Source organism: Tinamus guttatus, unplaced genomic scaffold (assembly GCF_059628265.1).
Source record: "Tinamus guttatus ecotype Peru unplaced genomic scaffold, ASM5962826v1 Tinamus_guttatus_pri_ptg000169l, whole genome shotgun sequence".
In the NCBI taxonomy this organism is placed as follows: Eukaryota; Metazoa; Chordata; class Aves; order Tinamiformes; family Tinamidae; genus Tinamus; species Tinamus guttatus.
Window position 1 is genome coordinate 2,873,667 of NW_028288703.1, and position 14,173 is coordinate 2,887,839.

General features: G+C 37.9%; 1 protein-coding gene and 1 long non-coding RNA gene across 2 annotated transcripts in view; both read right to left on the reverse strand.

Moving 5' to 3' along the window:
• Nucleotides 1–916: 916 nt before the first annotated feature.
• LOC148594988 (uncharacterized) lies at nucleotides 917–2,001 on the reverse strand. Its single transcript, XR_015913276.1, has 2 exons — nucleotides 1,952–2,001; nucleotides 917–1,011 (listed from the first exon to the last, which is right to left on the reverse strand). It is a non-coding gene; the product is annotated as an uncharacterized LOC148594988 (long non-coding RNA).
• A 1,610-nt stretch (nucleotides 2,002–3,611) lies between these two features.
• Nucleotides 3,612–14,173, reverse strand: part of IARS1 (isoleucyl-tRNA synthetase 1) — a 75,387-nt gene continuing 64,825 nt past the window's right edge. Inside the window, exons 30-34 of the mRNA XM_010217312.2 lie at nucleotides 13,190–13,301; nucleotides 12,103–12,228; nucleotides 8,342–8,485; nucleotides 7,290–7,442; nucleotides 3,612–4,224 (exon numbers count right to left, since the gene is read on the reverse strand). Of these exons, the coding sequence (XP_010215614.2) occupies nucleotides 4,142–4,224; nucleotides 7,290–7,442; nucleotides 8,342–8,485; nucleotides 12,103–12,228; nucleotides 13,190–13,301 (618 nt within the window). The 3' untranslated portion in view covers nucleotides 3,612–4,141. The remainder of the gene's footprint in view (nucleotides 4,225–7,289; nucleotides 7,443–8,341; nucleotides 8,486–12,102; nucleotides 12,229–13,189; nucleotides 13,302–14,173) is intronic.

The window sequence follows — 14,173 nt, forward strand, 5'->3', positions numbered from 1 at the left end:
GGGAGTGGAAGAAAACAGATGTGTCTGTTTTTCTGTTTTAAACCACAGCACTGTGATTGCTAGACACAAAAACAAATCTATTTGGTTCCACTGCCTGCAGCTCCCAAGCTGCACAGAGCTTGCTCAGCAGCACCCAGCTCCTGCAGCTGCCTGCGCTGCTGCAGAGAGCAGGGGAAGGTCAGGAACCTCCCTGCAGGTTTCAAGAAGAAAGTTCAATAAACGGTATAAAAGTGCTGCAAGCACCTAGGTGCTCACATTTTTTCTATGCAGAAAGAGGCAATAGTGGTCCAGGACCAGGACCTGATTTCCATAGCATAGCTATTTGAGAGAGAAGTTAATTGAAGTATATAAATCATGAAGAGTATCACATCAAGCCAAAATGCTATTATTAGCTTAACCTAGATGAAGTTAAGGAAGTGAATTAGCAAAAAATTAAAACTAGCAGGAAACTTTTCTCACTTTAAGATCCCGTGAGGCAAGTTCTCTCAAGAAATAATTAGATATTAACTAGGAGAAAAGAAAGGAATACTAAAAACAGATGTAGAGAAAGAAGGTAGTAGAAAAAGCACAAATTCACCCTACTGGGTCACAACTTGTTCCTAATACTCTGTCACCGTGATTTAGAGATGAGATAGCTTATCTGACTAACAGAGCAGCAGCAGCTGAAAGTAGAATTAAACTGTTACTCTGCAACAACAAAAAATCTTATTAATTGCATGCTACGTATGTACAAGGCTGATGCAAATTAATTAACCTAGAAGTCAACTTGAGCAGTACCTTCTGACAAACTTTGGTCTCATTCTTTCATTCCCTGTCATAAGCTTAATGAATTTCCCCCTTTACTAACCTTTACTGCTCCTACCAAAGACAGAAGCAGCATTTACAGGCAATTCCGGGCTTGTGATATAATCAGACTGGAGACAGCAAGAGCACATCTCAGTTTCTGTTCCAGCCAAGGGAGGCACAGACTATCATGCACTATTCCTGACCTTGGAAATTAAGTCCATAACCCTGGAAAGAAACAGGCAAGTGAAACTTTGTGTTCATACAACACCCACTTCACTGTAAAGAATCAATATCTTAATATAAAAAGCACACTTAAGTTACATTACAATCAAGTTATATTAAGATCTAATAAGTTTAATTTAGTTTATACTGCATGCCCTCTAAAAACATCTAATTTAAAGGTAGATAAAGTTATATAGGTGGATAAAATTCTCTTATTTTTAAGCTCAAGCCTCATTAGCAAAAGAAAAACAGATCCTACTGAAGAATTAATCTAGCCAGCTTCTCTGAAGACAGCTTCAGGGCCAGCTGGAACATACTCCTTGACAAGCCAGAGTTTTGCATTTCTTTGAAAGCCAATCCCATGTGCCACACTGCCGCCTGAAAGGAGACACCTTCGACCCGACTGCCGTCCCCACTGGCACCCTGAGAGAAAGCAGAAGCACCTCCTTGTGCTCTTCAAGGGTGCTAGTGCTTGCTTCCAGCTCAAGGAACAGGAATACGTATACGTGTCTTCCACTAGTGGGAAATATAGCTAGAAGACACTAAGACAAACTTGAGACATCTCTTCAAATTCAAATCTGAACGGCTGGGTAGGCAGCATCCTTCTATAAAGCAGTGTCCAAACACAATTGTTACACAGCGCAGAGGCTTTGTAGGAGCCGTACAACATTGTGTTTTGCCTCATATTGTTGTGATAAGAGTAGAAATCCATGGAAAAGGGCTTTCTCAGGCCATGTTGAAAGAAGTAGTAATGAAATTGCAGGGAAAAAACACAATGTTTCCCATCTAACTTATACTCTGTTATCATCCCATCTTCCTGGAATAATGGCTTTTCTCCCTCAGGTTTGTATGGGTGTTGACCAGGATATGCTGCACATAAAAGTTTATCAGCTTTATTTCTCATTCAGCCCTTTCCAAGGAGTAAATAATTTAAATCTTTTACCTCTGATGATAAACTTTATCAGGATGTTTCAGTCTTTATTTTAACAGTGCTTCACAGGCGGTTTTCTTCTGCAGAGCATCTTCATAGAGAAAGATTAAGTATAAAATCAATAGAAAGGCAGTTTTCATTTTCAGCATAAAGCAGTTATTTAGCTAAAGAAAAATCTAGGAAACCTATTTCACTATATCTAATGCAAAGTAGGAGATTATCAGATTTAGGTCACAAAAAGCAGCCCTTCTCTGCATGACAAACTATTTTTTAACATTAAGCAGCTACAAGTACATTTGAGAAAGTATAAAGGTTAGGATAAATATTTTGTCGTCTTCTACTCGTTGCTGATTCAGAGTGAATTCAGAAATCTTCGCTTTGCAATCCCTGAAGAGCATATACATAATGCAAACCACTCCACAGAGTTACACAGACACCAAAACCTAAGTCCCAAATAGTTCTTTAAAAAGGCAAAAAAAAAAAAAAAAAAAAAAAAAGACACTCCCTTTCTGACAGTCATCATGAAAAGAGAGAGCTTGTTTCATCAAGAAAAAGGCTATATTGCAGTCTTTTACCAACTTGGTTTACTCTCTATAAAAAGTAAAGCAAAATCACTCAGGATCAGCAATCTTTCCTTCACAGAAGGTATATTTTTGATAGGAACTTTTTTTAATGTGATAAAATGTATCAACATACATTGGAACCCTTCTTGATTTCCATGACATTAAGCCAGCAAAAAGATAAACCAGCTTACTTGAAGGGAAAGGCACTGAACAATGATCAACTTATATTAAAATGTACAGGCCAGTTTTCAGTAACTTCAGGCATCGACATTTTTATATAGATATATATATATAAATGCTTTTTATGCTGAATGCTGAGCAGACTTGATCTCCTTCAAATGAGCACTTAATAGCTTTGGCATTGGCCACTAAAGCATAACTACTACATAGAGTATTTATTTTTAGTCTATGCTGGTAATACCACACATTTCAGAAAAAAATAAAAGCTTTGATTCTTATATTTGTAGCTAGGCAAATATAAATGAAAGATGAGAAACAGCAATGCAAAAATATGCTAAGCAAGTCTTCATTATTCTTACAACACATTGTTCCTTGTTAATACTCTTGTTTGCAGTTTATGAAACCTTGTTCTTAGAAAGCTACTAAACAGACACAGGAGTGAAGGCAGTTGCATCCCTTCATAGGGATTCTGTACAGTGACATGTCTCAACAATGATTAACACTATGAAATTCTGTGAAAGTTGTGTCCAATTCCCCTTCAGTCATCCAGCATTATAGCCAAAAACATCATCCTCCAGCTGAAAAAAAGGCTGCCTGCTATTTCACTTAAACAGGTATAAAAGCTAACACAAAAATTTGACAAAATATACTGATTATATCAAATAAAAAGCAAAACAAAACAAACACTTAGCTCTAATTCAAACCTAAAACTTGTTTTGAAATCTGAAGAAAATACACATACAATGCAGCTCCAAAACCCTAACTCCAAGAAAATCTCCAAATCTGACAATATCACGACTTAGTCATTAAAGTTTGATACTCCTCAGATTTCAAGTTTCCTCTACGCTTTCTTCAACCCATATGAGGTGTTATGTGTCATCCCTAGAAAGCAAAGAAACGAAAGTACTCCAAATTCAGGGAAACGAGACTTTGGAGAAAAAGCAAATTTATTGTTCAAACTGTTGGAATTTGGAAATATCTTAAATCAACCACCACACACTTTAGGAAAACCCACCTAGCATGAATGAACAAAGCTGGGAACCCTTTAATAATTTTCAAAGCTTTTGTAACATAGTGTACGTATGATAGAGCCTTGCACATAACCCACCGTTTAGAAAAGCAAAGATGCTCCCTGCGTAACACGCAGGCAGAGAACAGCGTCACTGAGGTACTAGTCTCATTTCAGCCAGGTAAATTACTGCATAGATAACTAGCGTTAAGGAGCTCGGACATGACTCTGAACAGCTTTTACAGTATCATAACATCATGAAAATACATTGTATTTGAAACCAAAGAGCAGCATATTACACATGCACTGGTAGAAAACATCCCGTGTTCAATGCGAGATGTTAGAAGTACGATACACAACTAGGATGTTAATTTGAAAGCATACTAATTCAATTCGGTTTCATTTCTGTGGAAAAAAGTCTACATGGTCTTAATCGTAAAAATGGCATCCTTAGCATTCAGCTGTGGTGGGTATAACACAGACATATACAGTCTTCATATTCAGGATCTTCATTGAGATGTCCTTTGTAATCTCTGAAACAAAAGAAAAACAAGAGACATAGCTAGTACTTTCTTATATATTAGAGCTATCAATACATCTATTTCTTTATCCAGGCAGTTCTACCAGTTTCCTTGAAATGTTGAGCTCCAGTTCCCACATATTAAAACACAGTGCACTAAAGGAAAAGTCACCACATGTTGGGCTTCCTACTGCAAGAGTTTAAAATACTGCTGGAGGTTAAGATGCCCAAGTTTTCAAAGAACATTTCAGCTCCCAGCTTCACATCCATATGGAGTGACATTCAGTTCACAGAATTATTTTGTAATGCAACAATGTCAATATTAATAATCCAACACAAGGCACTGAAAAGCAGAGGTCTTCACAAATACCATGTGGGAACGGCCGCAATGGACAGACCAACGAGCTGTCTCCTCTGTCCCTCTCCTGCCCCTGACAGAAGCCAGGGCAACAAGTTGATAAAGGAGTATAAGAAAAATGCATATATTAACTTGAGTTTTATACTTTATAATTGCTTGGCAGAGAAATTAATGCTGCCATCCTGTCAAGTATGCCTCAAGACTTTCACACCACAGTGGATGAATTCCTAATTTCCTTTTTTATAGCTTTGTACATAGTCTGGATCAATAAAATCTCATCAACAAACCTTTTAGAAATGTAACATATATCCATAATTCTGAGTCAGTTTCCAACTACTTATTAAACACAATCACACAGTAATCCTGCCTTGCAGCTACAGAAGAGAAGCCCAACAACTACCAAGGTCGCCACTACCAAGGCTATTAACAGGAGGCCTCTTTCCTGCCAAGCGCTCGTTCCCAGCCCTTAGATGCTTTCCCACCGCCCTCGGGCTGTGGCAAATCCCACCAATGCCAGAGCAGCTTATTTTTGCTGCAACCTTCCAATTCAAAACCAATCTGAGTACCAAATGCACCTGAAGTCTCTTTCTTAAGCAACGTCAGTGCGGTAACCATTAATACTTCCACTGAAAGCAAAGCAAAAGGATATCAGAGGTTTACTGTGTTACTCTGCGCACTAAAATCCATGTAAACAGCGAAAGCAAATAAAAGATAATCTAAAACTCTGGCACTTGTTAGTACAAATGAAAGATTAATAACACTGAGAGGTGTCAGGTGCTTTGCTGTGCCCAGCGCTTGGCCTCCCAGCACCGACATCCACGCTGGGCTCAGGGGCCTCCCCTCCAGCTCACAGAAATGAAGAAGCTGCGCACGGAGGGGGTACATTTGTGAAATGCCTCCACGGAGGTAATGGCAAAGCAGCTTAGTTTTCCACAGTACAGTGTCCAGACTGAAAGTTGATTCTGAAAACGTCAGCAAGGGGCTCTGTTCCCATGCAAAAGTATGTATGTCCTTCTGATGTGCATGTCCCCATCTTGCTTTGAAAGATGCTTCATTTTTAGGGACAGCAAATACAGTCTGCATGAAATTTTAAAGTTGATCTATTAATTAAATGATTAAGCAGCCTTATGGATCCTGCTAATAGGGTTTTAAGAGTCCTCTTCCAGTGTAGCACCCTGTTTTGAGCAGTTGTTTATCAAGCTCCAGAGGTAAATAACTGCAGGCCTAATCCAAATCAACAGTTAAGTTTTATACCCTCATTATCTTTTCTTCTCCAAGAAAAGATAATCTCAGTATGTAGAAAACTTATTTTGATGTGTTAATTTCACAAATTTGGTCTGAATGCCTTTTCTTTCTTTTGTTTAGGAATTTTGAGACTTTACTATTGCCCTCTGCAGTTACAGATACGTGAAATCACAATAAAATGCAAAACTTCAAAAACCAAACCTCCAAATTACATAGAGTTAATATTTTCAACAGTAGTTAAGGCAACAATCACTATTACTTTTAAATTGGAAGGCTGATTTACCAACCTAATGTCAAAACATTCTCTTTTCTGTGTTAACTTCTCCAAAGGAAGATTTGCACCAAATAAATCTTATCAATCTTATGAATGGGTGATGCTCATCACTTTGGCATTTATTTACAGATCATTTTTCCTATATTACAAAGGGAAGAAAGGGTGGATTGGGGAATAGTTCCTTTTGCTCTGTAACTATGATTAAAAAACCAAAAATGAACAAGTATAATACAATCACATAATTTCAGCAAGGTTTTGCACACACACTTTTTTGTTTATGAGGTTATGAAATGTGATTAGTATATTTTGTTCTTATACTTTTTGTAGCTTAAAAACGCTATACTCAGTTTCTCTATACTTCTCTTTATTTGTTGACATCATTGAGCATGTCACTTATTGTGAGGCTAGATCTTTAGCTTTTATCTTTCTTACGCATCACAAATGCTTCTTTTTAAGCCTCATCTTCAGACTATGTTTTCAGAATATTTTCATTCTGTAGGGATATATCTGACTACAGGGTGAAGCTTTCTGCTTCCCGGGGACTCTGCAGGCAGTGCAGCTGTCATACCCTAGGAGGGCTGAGCTACACAGCTCTGGGATAGAACCTGATACTGTTTTGCCTCCATGCCCTTTCTCCAAAAAACCTAGAGTGCAAGTGCATGTGTCTTCAACAACATGGTTGTTACAGGAACAATTTGAGGAGGTTCTTAAAATATTCACTGTTTAAACTCACTTATTTCTAGGAAACCATTAGTCATATCAGGAAGTAACCAGTATTTACACTGCTCACTGACCTTTCAATTACAAAAGGAAGAATCTTTTTGAGAACTGGTCTTGGTTATCTCATCCCCACCTTGCACCACTCATTCCAATTTCATATCTCTTGATATGTGTGGTTATATTAAATTTTGTGGGGCTGTATTCTGTGGCTGTAACAAATTTTCTGGAAATTATACTTACGGATCTACAGACAAGGTCACCTGAGGAAAATATATTAAAACTTTGAAAGCATAGATGCATATGCATAAAGGATTCTATTAAGTAAACAAAATATTATCAGGCAAAATATGAAACCAACAAAAATATCATGCATTTACTTAATAAATTAAACCTTAGGCAAAGAATTAGGGAGCTGCTTCTCAATAAAAACTTCCAAGCATTCTCAGACATTACAAAAAGCAAAGCAAAAGTCTGTGCTTACCCTGTGTTTGTGCTTCATCTAGGAACAACTTTAGCCTCCTGCTTCTGAGTCCAAAAACTTTTGCCGTTTCATGTAGAAGACCTTGATATGTTAATCCATTCTGACCAACAGGGTTTTCCATTAGAAGAGTTCCCACTGTTCCTTTCTGACATTCTAACAAAATAAACAGCTGTATTACTATTGGCAAATAGCAGCTTTATTTGTTCTTAGTAAATTAAAATCTAGGACTTGTTCATTAATCAACCATACCTAACTACTTAGAGATAATTATTCATTAAATAAATCCATGAATTATCAGTCCAGAAATATAAATACTTATTAACAACTTGACTAATAAAAGAAAATCTTCCAGCATTCCATACAACAGTCAAGCGAATGATCTGGAAAATGCCAATGGAAGATGTGAAATTTTTCCACAGAACACATAAACCACTATTACCTGAAGAAACTCATACGAACACCAATAACTACATCATTAAATAAATAAATAAATAAGTCCAGCTAGCTTCTCAGCAGCTTCAGCAAGTTGCCCACGGAATAACAGCCTGGAACAGATGCATAACAGAGCTTGGGCTGGCACAATATTTTTATCTTTTCCAATGAGAGGTTTCACAGTAAAAATTAGGAGATTAGCAGCTGTGAAATAGATTTATACACTCATATCTATAACTTCAGATCAAGTTAATAATATGTCTCTCTTGGCTTTTAAATAACCTTGACTTGTGATTCACAGGCTGTTTATAATCTCCCTGAGAAGAACTTGCTTCTCCTCAACTGTCCTCTTCATTTTCCCACCACTTTTAGACAGAGCCTTTTTGAATAAGCTGCATAAGAGATCTGATGGCCCAAAGCAGAAAAACAATGTTCAAGGGCTCAGGTTTAAATGCCATTCCTTATCTCAGACCAGCTATTCTTTCTCTATCACAAAAGAAAAAAAGTCATCCCCTACCAATGAAAAATACACACACCTATCTCCATCAGCAAGCAAGAGGGCCCAAAACTTAAGCCAGAAGGGCATTGTGCAAGCGAGAAGTGGTTTGAGCCCTACACACCTTGTGGCTGCGCATTCAGCAGCTGCAAGTTGATATACTGGCAGAGGAGAGCGCCGGGGGAGCCGGGCAGCGCCGGCGCTGGCCCCGCTGTCACGTGGAGAGTCTTTCCGCTGAGACTGAGCAGGTCAGTTGTGCTTATCAGTTCTGGAAAAGAAAATGGGAGCAGTCAGGCCAGAACAGGGGCACTCACATCCAGCTCTCGTGCCATGAGCTGGGAGGAGTCTTTCCAACTACCCGTTTCACTGTGGAAGTGCCTCCCTCTTTGGCATTCTTTTCTCAAGAAAGTACATTTCTCTGTTTTGGAAAATGGAATTTGGGCAGAAATACTTTGTTTTTTTTAATACTGCAGGGTACTTGACCAGATGTGGAAATCTGTTCTAATGTCAACGCAAAACTACAAACTCATATTTATGCAAATAGATTACTTATTTAATTAAAAAAGTTAATAAAAACAATTTGATGAATTAAAATAACCTAGAAATCATTCACTTAGGCCAAGCCTTTCTCTCTCATTAGATCAAGGCCTCAAATCTTTCCCTCCATCCTAACTTAATTAGCTGAAGCACCACTGGATGTTTGTTACCATGCAACATCAGGGACTTTGCTTGGGTGAACTCCAGGAGGCAATAAATACAAAATCAATAGCTGGACAAATCCTGAGTAAAGTGCTCAGTGTTAGGATTTATTACTGCTTAATGTCAATGCTAGCTGATGATTCTGTAGAGGTCTCCAGCCACACGTATTGAGAAAACAGTGGAAGAGATGATCAAAACAGGATCCTGACTCAAAGGATTTTAAAGGTGCTACACTAAGCCCTGAAAGCAGCCAGACCAGACATTAGTAAGGCTTCTGCAATAAAATAAAGCATGTAAAGTTTCATTCTGTGCTAAGTACGTGAACAGCTGCCCCATCTACCACAGAGGTAAAAACAAAAAACAAATCCCCGCCGGTAGCACCAAAAGAACACAAGCTAATTAAAGACACAGAGAATGAACATCACCCTCTGCCACTGCAGCTGCTAAAGAACTCCAAATACCAAGCCCAGGAAGAATTAATAAATTTAATTTCTTGCAAGAATAATGTACTTGCTGGGCAGATGGAGCAGGCACATCTGTCATGTCCTTCTAACAGGTCTTCATTACCCATCAGTACTACTAGCATGCAGGTTGCTGAGGCTAAGCCTTGGAAAGCTTATTTTCCATACGTTCACAAGGACTGATTTTGAGGGATAGAAACAGTGCTCCCTTCTTCCAAGAACATTTTTTAAAAATAAGTAAAAAAATAAATAAGTAAAACAAAGGGATGAGAAGTATCAGACTACAAGCTCAAAATTTGCCAAGTCCCACAGATGGTAAAGTGCAATGCCTAAGATAGGATGAAAGGTTCCCATATCTACCCTTAGATTGCTTTCCAAAAATGAATTATACGAGCTGCTAAAAACAAAACATCCATAAACACACACCCATTTTTCCAGTTTTTGCAGTGTCTACATATTAAGAAATAAGTTATAAAATGTCCAGGTGTTTTATCTGGAACAGCACAAAAATGCTAGCATTTAAAGAGCAACTTTTTTTAAATTGCAAAGCTAAAAAGAAAAAAAGAAGGCAGGAGGAGGGGGTGGAGCTTCACTGTTGTACCTCAAATGCAGTTTTCCAGCCTGGAGAGTCTAGGACTGCTCCTTGCAGCTCCCTGAACACCCCAGTGACATGAGCGGCTGCGCGCGGGGCTAAGGGCTCTGCCAGTTCCATTTACAAGAAAGCAATAAAAGAAAAATTAGCACAGCAACTAGCACACCAACCAGATTTCCTCATATGGAAAGGGAGGCAGCAGCAGCTTTTCCGAGCACCTCTTTAAAGCAGCCCTGCTCACAGTTCACATATAACCAGTATGTACCATTTTTTCCCCCTGTATATGATACACTTGAAAAGCAGCAGATATTATGAGCGCTCATCAATATTAAAACCACTTTTAAAGTCAGTTCTCATTGCAGCTGAGACTTTCTAAATGGTAATACTCTCCTAAGGTACCTGGCAGCCTCATGGCCTTTGAAAAATCCAATATATAATACTAAAACAGTACTAAGAATAGAATTTTAAAAATGAGTCAGCTAAAAGTTAAAGAGAAAATAAAATAAAAAGAAGATTGGTGAGGGGGGGGAGTTGCCTCCTCCCCCCTTTCTTTAACACTAAATGATTCACAGCTTCACTTCTTGTAAGAGACTCCTTGCCCTGAAAACTGCAAGGCATACATCAACAAATACAATTTCACTAAGTCACAACTTTATTTATTCACCAATAGGTTAATAAACCATCTGCTATCTGTCACCTTTCTCCTGTAATAACATCCTATTACAGCACTGCCTATCTTGCAAACGGTCTTATTTTTCTTAGTGTGGTTTCCTGTCTTTCACCCATCAACACTTAAAGCTAACCAGGCACGGGTCGTTCTTTGCCTTTACCCTGCCTGAGGGGGCCCTTCCTTGGTCTCCGCGCTCATTCCGTCTCAGGTTAGGAAATGCTCTGCTAGTAGCTCCCTACATTATATAGCTAGGAAGTTTAAAATAAAACAAAATCCTCCAACAACCAAAGAAAAGTCACAAACAAAAAAAAAACAAAAATCCCCCTATCACACCATAAAGGGGCATGGACTGGTGCTCCTTGGTAGCTCTGTAGCCATCCCAGCACAGACACCCAACAATAAAGGTAACCACCCTTCTAAATATTGCTTCAGAAACATTTCTTTGAAAATACACTAACAAAGGCTTCTATAGCCACAAAACTCCATTTTTGGCACTATTTTACACTTTGCTTTTGTTGCTCATTTTAGACTAGAATATATGGAAACAGGCAAACAATATTTGAGCTTCAAAATGGACCTGTAAATAACCCTAACAACAAAAAATGATCACTGCTGAAACAGCTCTGAAGTCACATCATGGCATGGTCACTACTTTTTGTATTCATTAAGTCATTTGATTACTAGGGTAATCTTGTTCTTAATATACTGCTTTTTAAGATGTCATTTTTGCTAATATATCAGAATATTATATGTAATGTAATAATAAACCAGAATCTCCATCTTGAAGAAAGCAAGCCAGCTTGCTGCTAAGGTCTCTTGGTCACTAATTGCAGCATTTTTCATAACATTTTGCTTCTCTTGAATCAGCTATTTTATCTTTGTAATGAACCCAAATTATGACTCTATATATAACTCATGGAACATAGTTCATGTTTTCATTTATTAGCAGAACACAAACTCATGCCACAAAAATATTCTGATAGATTTTCCTAAATGGAAGAATTGCAGAAATTCTCAAACTTCTCTACAGTGAAAAACAAAATTTTTTGCTTTCCACAGAGGAATCTGCTTGCATACAATTTTAACTTCTTACCCTGCCCAATGATGCATTAGGAAAAACAAAAATCATGCAGAAGCTGATGGCAACTTGCCATTAATAAATAGTATGGCCAGGAACTAGTAGAAATGCTTTTTGAAATTGTTCAGTTCTCAACAGGACACAGCTTGATCTGAGATGGAAATAAAATAAGAGAAGATAGCATCCTTTATCAGCCGCTTTTGAAAACATTTCTATGTGGCTATAAACACATTCTAATAAACCATGTACTAGAAAATAAAGTATTTTCTTATCTATTTTCTTGGCAATTTTGTATACCTATAGAAAAAATATATATACACTAAATTACCTAACTCATACCTACTGCTAAAAGGACTTTCAATTTTTATTAACATACCCCACTTACCTGTTTTTCCATTAAAAATTGTCAGTTTTGAATTCTGAAGACCAAAAATACAGGACACGGCATCTACAAGCCTAGGGAAGTTCAAGGTATTATCTCCTTTTGGATTCTCCAGCAGCAAAACGCCATCTAAAACCAAAATTAAGAAATTACCACACAACATGAAAGCAATGTCTGAGTTTTTCTAACAGGTTGTTCTAATGACTTTCAGTAACTTAAGTTAAAATAAAACTGGTGATATGACATATTTCCAGAAATTTCTGTAGTAGGAAAGGGAAAGAGGGAATAAAACAGCAAAATAGCAAACTTATTATTGCAGATTAAGCATAATGGAAATAATAATTGTTTTGTTAACAAAGCTCTCAAATTACTATGTCACTGAACTACTTTATTTAGTTAATTATCCAGTATTGCATCAATTTAAAAATGGCAGACTGCACTAAGATCACAAGCATAATTATTTAGGTAACTTCACTATAACTGGGTAAATAGCTTTGCAGTCATATTAAACAAAACATGCTTCTTTTGACATTCAAACTGCAAATACATCTAGAAAAGTATCTTGCTAGAGTGCATTTATGTTCGTCTTCTTTTAATGTAAAACACAACCATGTAATACACTTAAGAATATCATTGCGGTCAGTTAAGGAAAGTATTTTTGAGTTTTCAAAAAAGTAATTAGATTTTCTCCTTTAGCTATTTAGTTTTATACAGTAAACAGCACTTGTTTTTTCCCCTTACAAAAAAGCATTCCCAGAAAGCATTACACTACATACTAGAAATTTTCCCCATATATACACTCTACGTAGATGAATGCATAAGTATATATATAAATATACACATCAAAACCCCTTTGAGGGCATATAGGAAAATAACAGAAGTGCACACACAATATTTTCATCAGGTCTGCACTCGAAAACATGTATTCTTGCTTTTTTATGGATGTATTACAAAGAGCTATTTAAAGCTATTACTGGACAGGAGCTCATACATCTTTCAAGAAATCTCTTGACTCCATTCTTCATGGCTGAATTTTGTGAAAAGTCTTATTTCTAGATGACCACTGACAAACCAAAAATGACATCCCTACCTTGCTCTGCTCCGTTAACGCAAACTTTAAGGTTGACATAGGCGCAGGCTGGACCAGCAGAGTGACACAAACCACCTCTGACCAGTGTTATTTCTAGTTCTGATCCTTTCAGCTAAAAAATATTAAGGAAAACACTGATTACTTAAATATTCTTATTTAAAAATAACCCAAATGCCTTCCTGAAATAAATTGCATGAGGATATTGATTACTAAATGACATTGATTAATAACTCACATGAAGATATTGATACAGCCCGACCACATTCAAATTATTTCCACAAGACAAAGTTTTCCCCTCAGTGTTCAGGTGTATTAGCATCACCATGACCTCTTCTTCCTTTTGATTGTTTTCAGAATTTTGGTGCAAAGATTCTGCAAGCTGGAATTGCACACTTGGATCTTGTGCCTGCTTTTACATCTCCACCATCCATAAAGCATTTCCCTTGTGAACGCTGCTCCTCGCGCCGCCTCGGCGCAGCGAGCCCGAGCACAATCCGGCTTCAATCCCCACGTTCAGAGCGTTTGTGCCAGGGCTGCCAGCACCGAAGCGCATCTGCAGCTGGGAGGCCGATCAGGGAAGGGGACGAGCGGTCGCCCGGTCTGATGCACCAGGCTACAAGTGAATTGTTCCTAACCGCATCTATGCTTAATGAACCACAAATGGCTAATTTCTGCACCAAAAGGACTTCTCCAGAAGGGCTTTTTCATTTCAGATGTTTGTATTAGCTGGCACTGATGTGACAGGAGAGCTGCATCAGAGCAGAGCACGCAGAGCCAAACATCTGTCCTCGGCACTAAATCTCTGCAGTCCCCTAAGTGAGGGGAAGACTTGAAAATTGCACCAAAACCTCAGTGATCTGATTCCATCTGCCACCTCTATTTTACATCCTAAATATCTGCCTAACACAGCAGAGGCATATGAGCTCTGTGACATTAAACTATAAACTTATTCATTATTTGCAAAAGCCCGGTCTGAAATCGTAC